Source organism: Agelaius tricolor, unplaced genomic scaffold (genome assembly GCF_023055355.1).
Source record: "Agelaius tricolor isolate 1412-34295 unplaced genomic scaffold, bAgeTri1.0.p SCAF_1, whole genome shotgun sequence".
Classification (NCBI taxonomy): Eukaryota; Metazoa; Chordata; class Aves; order Passeriformes; family Icteridae; genus Agelaius; species Agelaius tricolor.
In genome coordinates, this window is record NW_027269261.1 from 58,730,430 (window position 1) to 58,749,882 (window position 19,453).

Sequence of the window (19,453 nt, forward strand, 5' to 3'; positions counted from 1 at the left end):
TCAGACATTCTTTCCTTGGGGCATTCCTGCTCAGAGGCAGTGCAGTGCTCTTCAGGACACTGCGAGTGCCCAGCACAGCACATGCTGTACCACTGAAAGTCCCCTGGGCTTTGCCAGCACCTATTTCATCAGTGTGAATTTAAACAACTAATGCCTCAGTGATTAGTCTGCAAGAGAGAGGTTTAAGCCAAGCTGAGCAGCACAGAGTCTGAATCTGAATGAGAAGGGAGGGAGGAGGGTGTCTGCTGAGTGGAGTCGCTCATAGGCTGGCAGCCCCTGCTGTGTAGGAGGCAAATGAGTGCACCAGGACTTCTGTAGTCTTCAGAGAGACCCAAGCCCTGATGCTGAAGTCTCTTGCACAGAAGTAAGTCAGCCAAGCAGCCATGTTGGGATGTCAGGGACCTTGGTGACAAGTGGCAGCTGCCTTCTTGTGAGGCTGCCTGCCTTTACCAGGGGCATGGAGGGAGGCAGCAGCAGGCCCTGCAGGCTGCAGTTCTCAGCTGCTCAGGGAGCTCCTTCAATACAAATCATGCTGCTAAACTAAACAGAAAACTACAAGACAGGGTTTGCTTCACAAAACCAGCTTTGCCAGGGTGATATGTATCTTGGCCTTTAAAAAAAAAACAAAATAAAAAATGTCAGAAGAGCAAATGCCAGCGCCTGAATTGCAGCAGGCTGCAATCCCCACCAAGTGTTTTTGGAGGATGTGTGGATGTGTGTCAGGGATCCTCTCTGAGGCCACACCCCAACTGAGGGTTTCTTTCCTGATGAGGTTCCCCGGGCTCCCGTGGTTGCCCACCCAACTGATCTATGTTGGAGAACCAGACAGACACAGGCACAGCCTGCCTCCAGGAGCTGCACAACATGGTGTGAGGGGCCAGAGACCTGGTGCCTCAAGGGCATCCACTCCCTTCTCACGGTGATCAGGAGGAAGTGTCATTGAAGTGGGAAGCAAATAAGCTGTTTTCTGCCAGGCCTCTCTCTGCCAGCAAAGTGCCTACCTGTGCCTCCAGGACATACAGTGGAGAAAGGAATCTGTCCCCTTCCTGTCAAAGTGTGGCCAGCATAGCATTTCTCCTGCCTGTATTTCAAAAGATGGGATTTTGGTGTGTGCAGAGGAAAGGATTCTGGGGCAGAAACCCTCCAGATTTTCCAAAGAGCCTCTCCTGTATTGTCCTGGGTTCTAATAGATCTGTCACTCCACCTACTGAGCTTTCAGTATCTCCAGCTCTGAAGGGGAATGGTAATCTCAAAATAAATTTGAGACACCCCAGATGCACAGTGTCCACTGAAGACTGCCTTTGCTACCTGTTAATGGACTCAGGTGACAGAGGTTCTGGGGAACAGGTGGCCTGAAGCATTTATTGCATTGTGGGAGTGCCCACTGCTCATTTCTTCGGGACTGCTGGGTTGAACACAAACTGACCTGTGCTTTGGAGGCTGGCTTCATTTCCTGCTTGCCTGCAATGACTTGAAAATTTGGATGGACTTTGGAAAGCTTTACCCAGACATTTGGTTTTAATGAATGCATGTAAAACTGCTTTCAGATTGCCAGCTGTGGTCAAAAACCAGCAAGAAGGGGAAGCATTAATGACATTTAGTTGTTTATTTTTGCAACAATAAGATTTTCAGGAGAAAACAAAACACATTGTCAGTGGAAATAATTAAAACCATGAAAATGACTGCATTTCCTGTGTGACTGACATATTCCATGTGGGAGAAAATGTTTCCCAGCAACAAAAAAAAATACAGTTCAGCAACTCAAACTTTTCTTAGCAATGTAAACCTCTTTCCTTAGCCGGAACAGGCAAAGGGAATTTCAGCTTACACATTTTTAACAATTCATCACAAGAGTAAAGAACAAACTCCCCTTTCCACTGTACAATGATCTTAACGGGTTCAAATTTTGGCACCTTTTTGGAAATTTCTAGAAGCCACCTGATTTCAAGCTGTGGGTGACATTACTAACTGGCTTCTTTGGGCTCAGTCCTTGCACTGGGAATGTGCACTGCCTCCCAATTTTATTTCAGATGGACAATTTTCTTTCCAATGTGAGGGCTGCTATTTCTATTATTTGTTAAAAAAGAAAAGGTAAATATAAAATATTTGAAGCAAACAGGAAAGAGCAGTGTGTCATGACAAACAGTGGACATGTTATTCAGCAAGAAAATACAAGTGGCCCCTTTGGATTACTCAGAAGCGAAAAGATCTTTCTTTTTACTTGTTGGAAAGGCTACACAGCCATGAATGTGAAAACCTGAGCTAAAATTTATATTTTATTTTGTTTTCTCATCTCAATTCTATTTGTATTGTATTTTCCAGTCTTACCTTCAGTTTGATTTCAAGTTTCTGCCAAAACATAACTCTCAGAGTTGCTGACCAAGGCCACACTGTACTTCTAAAGAAGTACTAACAGAAGACCAAAAGATTAAATATTTGTGCCATGAGTCAGTGGGACTCTGGAGGGAGTCATGGAGTGTGATGAGCTCTGGACTATGTCTATGATTGAGTTTTTTAAAGCCAGATAAAAATATATTGGTATAAATCATTGCCTCTGAGTGTGAGTAAGAACATAACAGAAAGAGTATGGCTTAGTAAGAAAACACAGGACTTAGAGTGAAAAAAACTTGTGTTCTCAGTTGTCATGAATTTTCTATATGACATCAGACTATATTATTTATTTACTTACTATCCATTATTATCCAGTATTATCCATTTATTGATGTGTCTGTACTTTATTCAGTTGCAAAATCACACAAATGGCATAGCCTAAACACTGTGTTTATGAAATATACCTTACATTTATAAAAAGCATCTTTGCAAAACTGACTGATGAATTGTAATTATTTTGCTGTGCAACAGTAATGACAATTATCTTTATATTCAAAGTTCCTGAAGGATGGATCATTTCACTCTCTTGAAGTGAACCGAGCAGCTCTCGGTTTTTGTAATCCAGCTCTCATTGCTCAGTAACTGGAATTTTGGCATATTTTCCTCTTTGTGTATGGGTATCAATGCGTCAACACTAATGGGAAAGGCTACTCATGCTTTTCTAGATTGCTACTCTTTTTTTTTTTTTTTTTTTTTTTAATAAGGAGTATGGTTTTCTTTTGGTTTTTCTCCATTTCTTCCTTGTCTCCTCTCCATGTCATTTCCATTCTTTCATCTTCCCAGCCTTCCTCCTGCTGTTCCAAGCCAGCTATCTCATGAACATGTTCTGCAAATGGTAAACTATTTATTCTGAGAACAAATCTCAATAATCAAAGATGAAGCCAAAGTAACTTAAGCTGATATGTCAAGAACATGCTCTCCATAGTTTGCTGAAAAGCTTTGTTTCTACATTTTAAAATAAATTAATTGGGAGACTTCCACTACCTTCTTTTTAAGACTCATGAAATCTACAGAGAAATAAATAACCTTCTTTACCCCAACTCTGATAAAAGTGGTCTATGAAAACTGATTCAGAAAACTCTTCAACTCTTAATTAATTTCTATTGGCTTATCACCAGCTTCCCTGTCTTTCCACAGTCCCAAATTTGAGTTATTAGATCACCAGAAATACAAATACAAACCACGACCAGAGATTTTAGAAGAAATCCCCACATCAGCCTCACATTTTCTAGACAGATTATTCAGTAATTGAATGTGACTATCTTATCTTCTTTTTCTAGCCTAATCATGTTTCTAGTACTAAAGTGTTTGGCTGATTTTGAAAGCAAGGAACCGAGAAGATGGCAGAAAAGGTGATTTCTTGCCAACTGCGTGTGGATAAAACCAACAGGGGAATCTTATGAGAGTGTTGCACTCATACCCCTTGCCTGCCTCCTGACCCTCTCCTGCTTTGGGCTTTTAAATCTTTCCCACTCTTGTTTCCCACTCCTGAAGGCTGTGACCTTCTGCCCCCACAGCACAGCTGTGAAGCCAGGGCTCCTACTCTGCAGAGCATCATTCATCTGTTGCCCATCTCAGCATTTTGGATGGGCTGCCTTCTGGCAGCATTTCTCCCTGCTCTCTGGTTCCCTTCCTGGGTAGCCATGAGAGGGGCAGAGCAGGTGCAGTTCTGTCCTAGCCTGCCACCCTGGCAGGCTCCTGGCCCTGATCCAAGGGACACCTTGCTCCTGGCACAGAGCCCAGCCAAGCCATTGTTTGGAGCATTGTGCACAGGCAAGGCAGTAACAGGAAAACAATGGAGAACTGAAAAGCATCAAAGCACACTTCTTTTTCTTTCTCCTTATCCCAGTCATGTCTGTTGCACCAGAGTTTTTCTTGCTTGCTTGACTGTTTATTTCTGGTGGGAAGCAGAGGGGGTTGTGGGACCAGGATCCTGTGGCCACCAGCAAGGGCTTCAATCACTGCATTTCACACTGTCCCTCTACAACTGGCTTGACTGCAGAACCAGCACAGGCTGTTTGTTTTCTCTCTCTGTTTGCTTTCATTGGTTGCAATCAGCTTTTTTACAGTTCCTTCATTTTCTGGGTTCCCAGTTAGCACCAGTAAACACCAGTAACATCAATGCCTCAGATTTTTGCCACAGTTGTGATAAGACATCCTCACACTGGCTGAGCTGTGGCTTTTCATTATCAGTTGAAACTGATGACACTGCAGCCCATCCCTCATAAAAACACCATACAAACAGTAGATCTCAGGTTAAAATATTTCCTATTTCCACTTACTGGGAACATTTTTTTCCAAAGACCATATTACACTGATACAATTTTTACAGGCATAGGGTATACCTGAGGGAGCAGGTCAAAGCCCAGGGACCTTCCTGGCACTTCAGCAGCACCCACAGCTCAGCATGGCAAGGGTGCACTGTCCTTTGGGCAGCCCAAACACAAGCCCTTCGAATAAGCATGTGTTCCTTCATATTTTCTCTGGTCATTATGGTTTGTACTGTGTCTACTGGCTGCTTTACCCTCCGTGCAAGCTAGGTACATACCTTCTGAGATTACCCCAGGGGGCAAAGCTAAACCATTGCTGTGTTGCAGCTGGCATAAGTACCATAATATAAAGGCAGAACTAGAAAGGAAAAATGGATTATTTGATTGGATTTCTTAGTAAACAAGGAGATAAATATTTAAGATAATTGTAGGCTCTGGCTTTTGAGGGGACTGAACTCCAGGTGCAAACATAGTTAAAAAAGTCCTACTGTTTTTGTCTAAAATACCTTTTTGTTCCTATTAAACAAAAAAAGAAATTCACTATTGTATTCACTTAACATTCATTTCGTAAAATCTATTCATCCTAAGATTTGAGAAGTCAATGTAATGCAGTGTTTTTATTACTTATTCCTGGGGGTAATATGCTTCTTGTTCAGGGGAAGGTGCAGTTCCTGACAAGTTTTTAAATCCTCCTAAAGTCTGTATGTGCCAGTAGCTGTGTATAATCAACATTTTTAGTCGGAGGATGGTATTTAGTTTAGGGGTTTTTGAACAGTTGCGTTACATCTCTTCTTTCCTCCCTGTCAAGTTGCCACAGGCACCTCTGGCATTCTCTGACACCTCCAGGACCATTACATGTGAAGGCACTTGGGATGTGGGAACAGCTGGGCACTTACGGAGTCAGCTGAGTTTCCAGAGAGCTTGCACTGACCTGAGCTGTGGGTTATATGAGGTGTGGGCTGTTAGAGGAGGTCGATTACACACCACATTATCACAGAGGAATCTTATCACAGCTGAGTTTGATCTATGAAAACATTTCCTCTCCTTCCCCAGCCTAAACAGCCTCTCTTTTTTTTCCAAAACTTGCAAATAATTTCTTTAAAAGTTAACATTACTTTTTGCACATAAACCATGAAGAAACAACACCTCTTTGGATGTGTTAAGAAATTGCTAACAGCACCAGCAGCGTCCTGTAAGGACTGACAGGTGGACATTTTACAAGGAAAGTATGTAACACGTGAGAGCAGGGTTAGGCTGACTCTGTAGATACACGTAAAAGGCACTGCCAAAGCCCAAACTCCCTAATGGAAGCAATGTCCCCATGGCATCCCTGGCTGTCCAGTTTCTGAAGCTGACAGTGAGGCAGCTGTCAGATGGAGCAGTTAAAATGTCTTTTGTCACGTTTTTCTTGTTAAGCAAACATCGATAAAGGGCTTATTATGCCTGCTCTACATAAGGAAAAAAATGTTTAGGAATTCTGTCTGGAAATACTGCAAAGCTACTGAGTTTCTACGTCTCCCTTTCCCTCCCATGCTATCTGCAGGCATTAATGTATTACAACAAAAACAAACAAGCAAGAAAGCAATCAGAGAGCTTGTTGAAAACAAACAAGAAGCCTGCAGCACTGCCAGATTATACAACAGTGATTCCCACTGGGGGTAACTTGGACAACTTGCCTGATGGAGGCAGTGGGTCTGCTGAGAGCACTTGGAGGCTCTCCCAGGACTGGGAGAGAGCGGGACAGGCAGCCTCTATAGGCAGCTCACCTGCACCCATGCACAAACTTTCCCTCCTGCTGCCATCCAGCCCCTGGCCACTGCTGCCACAGAAGCAAGTAAGGATGGAGTGGCTCCCAGCAGTGATCAAAAATCAAGTCTTTGACTCAATATAGCTGAGACAGTCTCAGTTTTTCTACAAATAATGGTCATGGAAAGAAGGGTGGCTTGCCCTGCATTTGCTTGTAAAATACCACGTGCATCTTTGCCATGTAAAGTCCTGGTTCATACTATCACTGGCTGCAAAGAGCTGTCATGGTTGTTTTCCTTTCCACTACTTCTCACTATAATTTGCTCAGAAGTTACAAGAATGCAGCAATGCCGTGTGTGTGTGCTCCGTGCCTTAACTTTAGCTGACAGAGCAAACACTTCAAACCCTCCCCTTCAGTGTGCCTTCTCTGCTAAAAACCTGTGCGTATGAACACAGGGAGAGGAGGAAAAGAGAGGAAAAAAAAGAGAGGCCCTGTAAGTGAATGGGTAAGGAATGCGCATGGAGCTGTGCATGGATAGATGTCTGATGTCCCAACTATTTGTTAAAAGGCAAAAGCAATACTTCCGACAGACGGCCCTCCCCTCGCCTGCAATAGGCTCCCCAGAATAGCAACAGCCTGTGTCACTGCAAAGGGCAAAGCCTTCTGAAATAGCAACAAAGTTGTTCACGAGCCACTTTGTGGTTTGCATTTGGTTTCAGCCAGCTTCGGGAACTTGTTGCCATGAGGAAAACAAGCTGCCCTTTCCTGGCCGGCCGGGGAAGGAGCGCGGCGCTGTGAAGTGCTCCCGCCCAAGGTGCGAAGGGGCACCGATGGCACCTGGGCAGAGCACGGAGGACCTCAGCCAGCAGAGCCAGGCGATGGGAGCAGGGCAGGATGAGGAGCGCGGCCGGGGCTGCAGCCGCTGCCGGCTCCCGGCTGCAGCAGGTAAGGAGGCAGGAGCTGAGAGCCAGCTGTGGCAGCTGCAGCTGCCCGCATCGCGAATGCTCGGCCCCACAAAGCACAGGGACGCCCGGGACGTGCCTTCTCAGTTTCTAAACGTGCAAGAGGGGAACATGTGAGCAAGGACGGGGACTGCCAGCTTGAATTTTGAATGAATTTTGAATGAATTTTGAATGAATTTTGAATGTGTGATACTTTCCCTAAAAGGCCTTGGTCCTACTGCTCGTGTAGGTGCTGTCTGTTGTGTAAATCATTTTCCTTTATGACCATCAGCCATCTGAAAGATAGGAGAACCTGCTGCCCTCTAACAACAGTGATCTGGTCCTTGCACACTCGGGGGCAGTTCAGCCCTTTCACCAGAGTGAGTGGAGGGAGTCCAGGCAAGCACTGCACCTGTCCATGCAGGGGAACAGTTCAGGGTGGGGGGACAGGGTCTCCCTCCTGTTTTTACTTCCCTAGCATTTCAGGAAGAAACAAGGTTTCTGTGCTGACACCCTCAAAAATTAGCTGTAACATTTCTTCTGCAATAAGTTTTAAGTGCAGAAACTGCATTTCATAGCTCTTCGTCTTTGCTGTCCTACCCAGCCAGTTTTTCTCAGTTGCAGTGTGGTTTTGCATTTTCAAACACTTTCCCAGATGATAAGATGAAGGGGATAATGCCCCACAATCATGATATTTCTCAGCCACAAGGCTTATTATGCCCTATTATAAGCTGTACCCAAACAGGACAGCATGGTCATAAGCCAGAAATGACAATGTCCCAAGGAGATTTTGTTCACTTTGAGCTGAATGAACTGATTAACGCAGGAATATTCAGGAACCATAGGCACAAATGCTTTGTTGGAGTGTAATAGTGATCCGTCAAGCGATGTCTCCTGATACTGGAATCAGAGGTTAGCCAAGAACAGAAAGTCAGTAGATGGGCAGACATTTAACATTGCCTTTGGGACTGAGGAGAGCAGTGCAGATGGTTAAAGGATAGCGATAAACAGCAAAATTTCTGCAGCACATGGGTTAAGGTTAGAAGAGTATGTGCAAGTTGCATATCTATCCTTACCCTCAAAAATTAAAGCAGTAACCTGAGGAATATGTAATTACATAGTTAGAAATTAAAAGAACTTGTTGATTCTTACTAGAAACAAACAAAACAAAACCCAAATGCCATTTCATGTAGTGAGGGGATAGGCTGCCTGTTGACATAATGAAATTACATAGCAGAGCAGTAAGAGAGGACATGGCCATGGTGGGTCTGTCTGGGATCTGCATTCCCTGTCTTTCCATCATTGTCAGGGAGCTTTTGTTCATGAAATTTCAATATTGTTTACAAAGTACATTATGGCTTATACTGTACAAAGTATTCAGTGCTTCCCACCACTGGAGGAGTTTAGATTAGTGGAACATTTGTTTCGACCTTCTCTTTTAGTTCAATTTACAAAGTATTTGTTTTGGGTTTGCCTTTCACACTTGGGTGGGAGGATTCCCATTTGTCAAATGATTGTGATCCCACATGGCCCTGACATTATTTTTGGTGGGTCAGATGTATTCTAGGTAATAGGAGAAATGCACCTACTGAGCAGCTACTGGATCTAAAGAAATCTCAGGTGTTAGAATAGAGCAACAGAGTAATATATATCTCTTTATACCCAACAACTGGATGAGATAGAGAAAGTGACTGTGGCAGCACAGCAAAGATCCTGATAACATGAAAATGGGAAAATTACTTTTTATGAGAAGCAAAACCATGATTTAATTATGCAGCAATTCCCAATACATGCCATCAAACATTTATCCAAAAAAAAAAGATCCTCATATTATACACTTCAGCAAAATACTGTTGAATACAATTTGGGAAATTTAAATACTATATCCCTTGAAATTTTGTATGTCAGACAGCGCTCAGGTGGAAAACAAATCTGTTATTAGAGACAGCTTATTTTCAAATGATGCTGTAGTTTTAAAATTTATTGTAGATAAAAGTAGATATCATTCTATTGAAAAAAAAAGATACTCCGTGCTGTGGATTTATATCTAGGCAATGCATTCAACTCATTAGGGTTTTCTAACCTGTGCTTATTTACCAATGGTTGACAGAACTTGAATTCACTTTCCAAAGGTCTAAATAGATCAAAGAAATTGCAAGGATTTCAAGAACTTTCCTGACAGGAAAATACTTTCCTTCCCTTCTAACCGAGATATTTCTCATCTCAGATTGAATCAAAGTAAACAGAAGAAAGTACCATGGTGGAAGAGATTGTATAGTCTCCTCCTATCCAAATAGATATATTTGCACAGGTTACATAAAGTATTCTCCCTAACCGCCCCCCCCCCCCCCCCCCCCGCCCTGTAGTTTTCTATATGCACCCTGAATGATCTCTTGGGAGAAAGCAAAGAAAACTACATCACAGAAATCTCAGAGTCTGACTAACATGGAGCTTGGTACTGCCAAACTGAGCGGGAAAGGGCTCCTTTCCCATATCTCTCCCTCCCATTAGGCAGGTGAAGAGTGCTGTTTCCCAAATCAGCCTGCTTGCGGATCTTCCCTAATCATTTATCCATAATGCCCATAAGATACATGCACAGACCAAACACTGTGCCTTTGGAATGAATGTATTTTCCCAAATATGTGCTTGAAAGTGAGTAAAGGGGCACACCCTTTGTACTTGGCCCCGTCCAGCCTCATGGTCGGTACAGTGTGCTGCTGTACTACAACTGCAATTGGTCTCCTTTTCAGGAACCAAGCATAAACACTTCCAACAAATGTTCTTAAAGATAGGTTTGTTTGCCAAGTTGGGCTGCTTTTTGACTTGAACAACAGTTATGAGAAACCACTTTGTTTACACGGGAAACTAGAGAATAGACTTTCCAATCACTTGTCACATACCAGCCACACACTCATTAGCCATGGTGTTAGTGGCAGACAGAAGGAGAAAATTGTCTGGTAGCTATCATTAAAATATTTTATTCCCCTGGGCTTCACACTGCCATATGCTCTGTTGGCATCTCATAAAAATAAGAGAAATATATGTATAAATATATAAAGAAGCTTTTTGTAAAAAAAATGAATGCCTAAGAACTGCCAGCAGCATCATTCAAAGTGGCACTTAAAAGGATTGTGAGTACAACTACTGCAACATTTTTTATCTGGAAATGTTAAAGCAAAACATATGCTGAAGTCAGAGGGAATTTTGCCTAGAGGAAGGTCATGAAGGGAAACTGAGCAGAGATTTCAAGGTTTAACTCAGCAGGCAGTGGTGAGCAGGCAAGTTTCGGGTACACCAGTTAAAACAAAAGCTCATGGTGATATAACAATGTTTTTCGGTGGAATAGTGCCTGTGAGGGACAAGAGACACCAGGTTAACTACTGACTTTGTTGCTGCTAATGCAAGAGGACAATGTGTCTCCCTCTGCAACACGTTGAGATCTGCTTCTCATTCGGGGGTGCTCTAGTTACAGCCCTCCACTATTTCTGTACAACTGTGAGTATGTGTCACTGGACACATGAAGAAGGATACCAGCTGACCCAGTAAAAACAAAAAAAAAATAAACATGAAGACATTGATCAAGTTGCTCTACTTGGAGAAGCAGTAAATATATGGGCTTGAATGCTTCCCTATCAATTCCCAGGTGTCCAAGCTCTACATCTAAGTTGGACAGACTCTCAGACGAAAAATAAATAACCATCTCAATTTCTCTGATCTAAGGACCACAGGTTGATGTGAGCACAGTTTGGATTGTAAAGAACAGTGCTGGTGGTGGACTTTATCAAGATATTTGACATGACACTCTCATTCAGAAACTGAAACCATACAAAAATGACACTCCCAACATTTTAAGAATTAAGAACTATGCAGGACACAGACTTCAAAGTATCAACAGAGTACACTGTCCATGCTGCTGTGTTTCGGCTGGAGAGCCTTAAATTCAGTTTTTGCCCCTCTGTTACTTACTATTCTTAGTTTTTTGGAAGAAAATAATAACAGATTATTTAACAGGTGATAAAGGTGATGGGTGTTAAATAAATGGGACATGTCACTGGCTGAATGCAATTTGGATGCTTTGGTCTGCTGACTGCAAGTGAATGTGCTGTCTGGGGTTCCTTTCTGCTAACTTTAGACATCTGCATCTGAGCAAGCCACACAGTTTCCTTTTATAGGCAATGGAGAGAAGTAGGCATCCGCTCTAATTCAGATGTCTAGAAGTGCCTATTTTTCTCAAGTGTATACAAGAGAAATCTAGAGATGATGTAGATATTTCACAGTTAGGTAAGTTGAACCCTAATACAGACAAATGTAAAGTGATTTGCATTCCTCATTAGCATAAAACAAGGCAGGCCATATTTAAAGACCAGGCAGTGCCTTGGAAAGAATCCGGTCTGAAAAGAAGTAGGTTTTCCTGAATGATAACCAGAAGATAAACTTCTGTATGTTTCTGTGAGAATCGTTGGACAAGCCGAGAGGGAAGTGTTCACCAGGACTGGAAAAATTATGTCAATTTGGCACTGTGTAATCACTGCAGGAACACTGGGTCCAGATCACAATTTACTGAAGAAGTTGGTGGTCTGAAAAAGTTCAGAGAACAGAGGTTTGAATACTTAAGAATTTGGTGAACTTGTAAAGCCTCACAGGGTAAGCAGTCTAAAAAGGAGATGACCCAATGGCAGGCTATAGGTTTGTACTCAGTGAACACAGTTAAGTGTGGGGACATGGAAAATGGGATCTGATGGCTGGAAGCCGAAGTTGCAGAAATTAGGTCTAGAAATAATTTACAGATAGCTTACAGTGAAAGCAATTAACCATTGGGATGACCTATGACTTAAAGTCATTGGTTTTCAATCACTAGCCATTTTAAAATCAAAGCTGAATGTTTTAAATCACCCAGTTCAGACAAAACATAATTGAAGTGTGTCTGAAGGATCATGTTGTGCTGTTTGTGAGTGTCAGACTGGATGAACACAATGCTCTCTAGTCCATAATATATAAATTGAGGTAAAATCCTACATAAAATATATTTGGCTCAATGATGTAAAATATTAAAGAGATATTCAAGAAAGCACAAACATCAGCACTGAACAGTAGTTTGGGTAGAGCACTGTGATTAGATTAGCAGTTTAATTTCTGATATGCTCATTCCTTCAGCACAACACTCACTGTGCTGTTATCAGCCCAGATTTCCAGCCAGGATTCACTGGAAGGGTATATTCTCCAGATACAATAATATGCAGCAAGCAAGCAAAAGTATAAATGGGAAGGAGAAATTATGTTTTGCAATGATAAAATAAATACTGCATATGTGCATTGCAGGATGCAGCACAAAGCAGCTTAGCTGTAGTCAGCAGTATTTCCACTGAAGTACTGTTGAATGGGTGAAGGAAGTAAGTACAGCAGGACCTAACCCATGCTTCTATTTAAAATCAGTGAAATGGTCTCAGATACTGCAGATATAAAAGAAGAAAAATCTTTAGAAATATTAACAGATCTGGACAACAACAATATAAAAAAGATTGCTCTATCACTGGAGCATTTTGCATATTTGTTTCTGTTATTTTCTTCAAGATGTCCCATCTCCATTCCCAATAAATCTACCACCTGCCCCCCACTTCTGAAAGACTTTTCACAATAATCCCATTCCCCCTGTGTCCTTATAGCCCATCAAGACAAAACCGTGTGCTTCTCCCCTATCTCTTATCTATCTCTGGTTTTCCAGCCACACCAGCTCAGCAGCTGAGTGAGTTGAGGCGCATTTGGTGCACTCAGTATCTCAGGGCTGTTGCTGTTTGGCTCAAAGTTAGGAGAGCTAATAGGTGATACTTATCTTAATAAACTTAATGGGCTTGCACATCTCCCCTGACCCCTGAGGCATTGCTTATATTCACAGTTGTGCTGTGCTACCCTCCATAATAACCCATCTGCCTATGGAGCGGCTGCAGGGTGGGGTGGTGGAATTGTTTGCTTCTGGGAGTTGTGAGGAGAACACAAGGTGGCTTGGGCTGCAAATGTGCCAGGGATCCTGCCAGCAATTTAGTAGGGTATGTGGCCACGTGCCAGGGTCTGGGCCTGGGCTCTGGCACTGTTTACTTTAGCAGTGCAGATGTACTGCTAAGGCTGCTCTCCTTCTCTCTATTCAAGATTTTCTTTTGAAATGTAATATCCTCTATCAAATAGGGCTGATCCTCACCAATGTGCTCAAAATTATTGGCAACGAACTCTGAGCAGTCAGTGTGATCAAAGAGCCTTAATGCCTTAGAAAAATGAACTAAAAATAAACAAACTCTGTGTATCATTTCCAATTAGACCATATACCACTCGTTCCAGGAGAATTAACTAAATACAGACTCTGTTATGCTGCAAAAGCCACCTCTCCTCTGACACATCCCATCTCTCTAACTAATTGCAAAATCAGAAGTTGATTTACTCTTTTCCTAGCTGTGTGGCAGCCAACATCATGATGCGAGGAAAATCATGCTGGGAGGAAGAACGAGACCAACAATAACAAATTGATGTATTCCTCAAGGTTTAGGGTGCAAAAGGCTTCACAGTTAGTAGAATATGATCAGTCAAATCTATCTTGTAACAATAAACAATGAATCACAATTGTATAAGATGAGTTTGTTTTAAAGTGGAGATTCAAAGGCATATGATCTGCATTGTTTTCATCATCTGTTTCTTGTTCCTGACATTATGGCCATCAAAAGCGATGCAAAATATTTGATCAAGATATTCCAAAGAATCTGAGTTTAGATGTGAGCAAAGCCCAGAAAGTTCATGTGTTTACCTCAAAGATCAGTTTCCCTAGAATATCCCAGATACCTGCATCAGCCTGATGCTCACTGAATAAGTCTCCAATTTGGCAAAACAAAAACAACGGTACCAGCAGCCTTCATGTCGTCCTCAGGAGAAACAAAGGAAATAATAAGTGGTGAGGGAAAACTTGTTACTTATTTGAGTCAAGGTTGAAACAATTTGGCTAAGAAATTTATGCTTTCCTTGCTCATGGTACTCTAGTTGGGTGGATGAGAGTTTCTCAGTTTAGGAAAAACATTGAAAAATCTCAAGGCAAAAATTGCTTTCTCACCATTTCTTTTTGCAATAATATTCTGAAGCAAATGGTTTAATTATTTAGGACCTGATCAAAACCTTATTGACTTTTGATCAGAAAGATAAGGGACACAAAGGCATTAAAACTAAAGATTTTATATTCATTACTTTGTTTTTTCTTTTCAGAATTAGCTTTTTATGTAAATAGCTTTTATGTCACCACTGCTGCTGGATGTGTATTGTACCTAACTGCTTTGCCTAAAAGTTACAGAGAGATTTTTTTAAACTGGAGGATCAAACAAAGTTTTTATTAATTGTCAGAATGTTGCAGAAATCACCCTTTCAAGGTTTTTTGTTTTATCCTCTTATTTCAGGTTGTGGAACATTCACTTTTCTATCTTCTGCCATTGCTGCCATAAGTGGACTTCTGATGGGCTATGAGTTGGGCCTTATCTCTGGAGCTCTTCTTCAGATGAGCAGCATTTTAACACTCTCTTGCAAAGAGCAGGAAGTCATTGTAAGTTCCCTGCTTTTTGGGGCCTTATTTGCATCCCTTACTGGTGGATTTCTTATAGACAGATTTGGAAGGAGACTTGCTATTATTATTGCATCTTCTTTACTTGTGCTGGGGAGTCTGATTCTGCTGCCCTATGAATCATACGAGGTACTCATTGTGGGCCGGATTGCCATAGGTATTTCCATATCTTTATCATCAATTGCCACATGTGTGTATATTGCTGAGATCGCCCCACAGCACAGAAGAGGCCTCCTTGTGTCATTAAATGAACTCATGATTGTGATGGGCATTCTCTTTGCCTATATTTCAAATTATGCATTTGCCAGCATATCTCACGGCTGGAAGTACATGTTTGGCCTGGTGATTCCATTGGGTGCTTTGCAGGCTGTTGCCATGTATTTCCTTCCTCCAAGCCCTCGGTTTCTTGTGATGAAAAATGATGATGAAGCGGCAAGAAAAGTACTGGAGAGGCTACGGGAAACATCAGATGCTACTAAAGAGCTTACTGTGATTAAGTCTTCCCTGAAAGATGAACATCAGTATAGTTTCTTGGACCTGTTTCGTTCAAAAAACAACATGAGGGCCCGAATGCTGGTAGGACTCACTCTAGTTTTTTTTGTGCAAACAACTGGGCAACCCAACATTTTATTTTATGCATCGACTGTTTTGAAGTCAGTTGGGTTCCAGAGCAATGAAGCTGCCAGCTTGGCTTCCACTGGAGTTGGAGTGGTTAAAGTGGTCAGCACAGTCCCAGCCACGTTTTTTGTGGATCAAGTTGGAAGTAAAACTTTTCTGTGTATTGGCTCTTCTGTTATGGCAATATCGTTGGTCACTATGGGCTTGGTGAACCGTAACATACATGTGAATTTAACCAAGGTCTGCAGAAGCCAGTCTCCAGAGGATTTTTCTCTCCAGAGACCAGGAAACTTCACTGTCACCAATGGGAGTCTCAGGGACCTCTTTGCTAGCAGGCCTTCAACAGAAAGATTGTCTTTTGATGTACAAAGCCCAGATGTTTCCAGGATAGGAGAACTGAACAGGACTGCCCTGGCAGGAGGCAAAAGCACAACAGGGTCTCACGTGGAAGGTGGGGAGGTTCCTGTTGTCCTGAAATGGCTCTCACTGGCCAGCCTGCTTGTCTATGTTGCTGCATTTTCCATAGGTCTTGGACCAAGTAAGTGTTTAATTTTTCTAACTGTTTGTAACTTACATTATTAAGTGCTGGGATGAGGCAGTTCCTAAGTTGGGCAAAGCACTGTTGTCTGCCAGTATGCACTGGTATTGTCACACACCATCCTGGTAGGCCTGGCATGTACTTTATAGCAAGAGGTCCTGCCCCTTAAGGCCGATGACCTGATCTCCCTCCTGTTCACTGAAATTAACTGTTCCCTCTTCAGTCAAGAACTGCTGTTAGCTTTGTACAGCAAAATTATGGAGCCCCCGGCTATCTTTCCTCTTTCTAGTCTATTGTGTCCTTACACTGGGAAGGTTAGGATGTAGGCATTTGCTGCTGCTAGCTCCTAAACCCAAAATAATGATAAGCTCTGGACCTCTGTATGGTATGACATTGTCAAATCCACAAAATACCAACCTGAGTCCTGCTGAGGATCTGTCCCTCTGACTGTGTAATAGTCTTCAGATATGGAAAACACATTCAAGGTACCATAATTCACGAGCAAGCCGTAGTACCATTGCCACTGCTTGGGTGGAACAGCACAAGTGGGAGGGCACAAAGGTGTGCTCCTGTACAGCTGACACTGTACTGCTGCACCTGCCATCACACTTGCACAGGTCTCACTCTCTCCCGAAGGAGAGGATGTCTGTCATTCCAAGGGACTAGAAATTAATCTCTCTGTTTTCTTTTGTTTTGTTTCAATAGCACTTGCATAATGTTGTACTTTGAAGGGGTTGACTTTTTAAGTCGCTCTGCAAAACCCACATGCCCAGCCCATTATTTATTAACAGACTTTATGTGCTCTTGCACTCTGGCTCAAACTTGCATTGCAAACAAACTGTACTCTCCTGTACTATTATGATAAAAAGCTTGTCACAAGGATACAACCCAACAATTGTGCTAACAACAACTCCCCTGCAGTATTTATTTATTTTAAACATTGCTCACAGGGAGAGCAGTGCGAGATAAGCATTCATTGCCAGGGTTGCAAGCTTGACTGTGTTATTACAGCATTATTCCTTCCCTTGAAGATTGTCTTGGGGCTGGATTCTGCTTTCTGTGACATAGGTTCAAAAACAAGGAGGTAAAGTGCAAAGAAAAGAAAATGTTACTTGAACTTTTATTTGGGCATTTCAAACATATATTTAATGACCCTTAGAGTGGGGTCACATGTTCAGTCTTGGCCTCCTGCTGAAATCTGCTTTCCTGGTGACCTGGCTGTAAACGGGTTCTTAGTCATTTGAGTTGGCCTAATGTACAGTTAATGAGAACAGTGTCTATTTTCTTGAGGGCTACAAAAACTGATGTGTTTTCCAGGCTGATCTGAGAAGTCTCTGAGACCAGTGCTTGTTTTTTGACCTCTTTCTTGACTTGAGAGCTCAAATGCTTTCAAACAGAAAATGGGAAAGAACAGACACCCTCTCAGCTCCATCATGGAGAAATCATGTATAAAGCCACTGTGAGGCAATTTGTACTGACAGATGTGTTTGCCTAGCAAGTGAAGGCCAGATCTAGCAGAGATACAGGCATTTCAAATTGCAGCTAAGTCCTTTCAAGGCATTTTCCTGCCTTGAAAGCACACTGTTCAGTTAAAATTTCAGTTAAAAAGTATAGAAAATGCAAGAGTTAGACAACCAAGAGATTGTTGGAATCTTCAAAGGATCTATCATGCTTGAATAGTCTGGATTGGGATGCAGGATTATAATTTGTGTCTCTTGTACAGCCTACAACATCTCCTGTTTGGAGCCCTAATCCCTGAATGTGTTTTCAAAGCCTAGCTTTCTTAAACCCAGTGAACCTGTCTTAGTGTAAAGAAAAAAAATGAGGCGCTCTGCTTATGTAAAGTAAATAGTTTTAACATGTTTATGTTACTCATCTCTAAATCTGGCCTGTGCTCTGGACCAGACTGTTCTCCATTGCCTGCTGGTCAGTGGGAAGGAGGCATCAAGGCTGCGCTGGCTGGCTGCTGTGTCCAGGCTGTGCCTGGAGCACCTGGGGACAAAAGCACTGTAGCACCTGCCCCACTGTGTTTTCAGTGGGAACTCATGCTCCATGCAATGCCTGCCCCCATGCAATGGCTGGCTAAGGTGAAGGTGGTGTTGAGAATGCCTCTCTTTGTAGATCAAATTGACATCTTTTGGATGAAGAGCAGAGAAGATCTTGCTCCTTTCCACACCACAAGGCCATTTCTGGAATAAATTCACCCACTTTATTTTGAGTCTGTGCTGCACTATGTTCTGTGGGGATAAAGGAGACTTTATGTAGGACCATTAGGAGATGCCACACTCTTCACAGGACAGATCACACAATCTGAGCTCTATCATCTTCTTTTTAAATACTTTGTACTTTTTTTTTTACCCTTTTAATTTTTTTTTAATGCTCATCAAAGAGAGTTACAATCCAGATTAATGTAGCAGACATTTATAAATGATTTCTCTTTTGTTGCCAAATTACATAAAGTAGATTGATTTTTTAAATGAACTAAGCATATGCTAAATATATTTATTGCCCTTTATCAAAACACCCAGGCATCACAATGATGAGCATTCAAAAATAGACAGTGAGAGATAAAAGTCATTTTTACATTACAAAAGAATTCACAGACTAGCAAGCATCTGCTTAGTCAATTTTTTGATTCTGCGGTGCTCTGTATTTATATTATCAGCCCTTACACAAGATAAAAGGGGTATTTCTGCTGCTGTGTTTCAGTTTAATTATGTTTGATGAACTGCAATTCAAGTGCTTGTTCACACTCAATTTCACACAATTATGAGGACGTTTTGTAGATGCAACAAATCAGTGTTGCATCACACCGCAGAACAGCACATGCCATTTCTTTTGGGGTGTTTGCAGAGGTGTTTCAAGGCATTCAGTCATTAGCTAAGGGGGCTTGCTTGACACCCTCGTTTGTCTTGGGTTACCCTTTGTCTGTGTGTCAGAAAGGACAAAGAAGGATCAGCCATTCTCAGGAGGGAATGATGCCTGCAGAGCCCTAAAGAAACCACTCCCGGCTCCCATGTGGAGGATGAGGAGTGTGAGAGGGCTCCTGGTTGTTTGCAGCACATGTTTGTGGAGAGAAGCATTGGAACCTGCTGCACGTGGACAGGGGAGGGACGGGAGAAGTCTGAGCCTGGCAGAAGCAGTGCTGTGCCTTTCACAGGGGCCAATGAGTGCAGGCTGATGAGACGAGTGTGGTGTGGAGGTAGATCACCAGTTCATCACCCAAGCTAAAATGTGATCACTCAATGTGACCTTGGAAATTAATTTAACATAAAGAATACACAGAAATAAACTAGTCAGGGCTATTACCATGCATGAACACTTACTAAATGGCACAGTATTAACTGAAATAGTTTCAGG

At 42.3% G+C, this 19,453-nt stretch overlaps 1 protein-coding gene across 2 annotated transcripts in view; it reads left to right on the forward strand.

The window, feature by feature from the left end:
• Window positions 1–233: 233 nt before the first annotated feature.
• SLC2A12 (solute carrier family 2 member 12) overlaps window positions 234–19,453 on the forward strand; it is a 38,082-nt gene continuing 18,862 nt past the window's right edge. Inside the window, exons 1-2 of one of the 2 annotated variants that reach the window (XM_071436312.1) lie at window positions 234–364; window positions 14,777–16,093. In XM_071436312.1, coding sequence (XP_071292413.1) covers window positions 14,833–16,093 — 1,261 coding nt within the window. In that variant the 5' untranslated portion in view covers window positions 234–364; window positions 14,777–14,832. Of the gene's footprint in view, window positions 365–7,049; window positions 7,354–14,776; window positions 16,094–19,453 lie in introns of those variants that run through there. The other variant, XM_071436305.1, reaches the window with a different exon arrangement.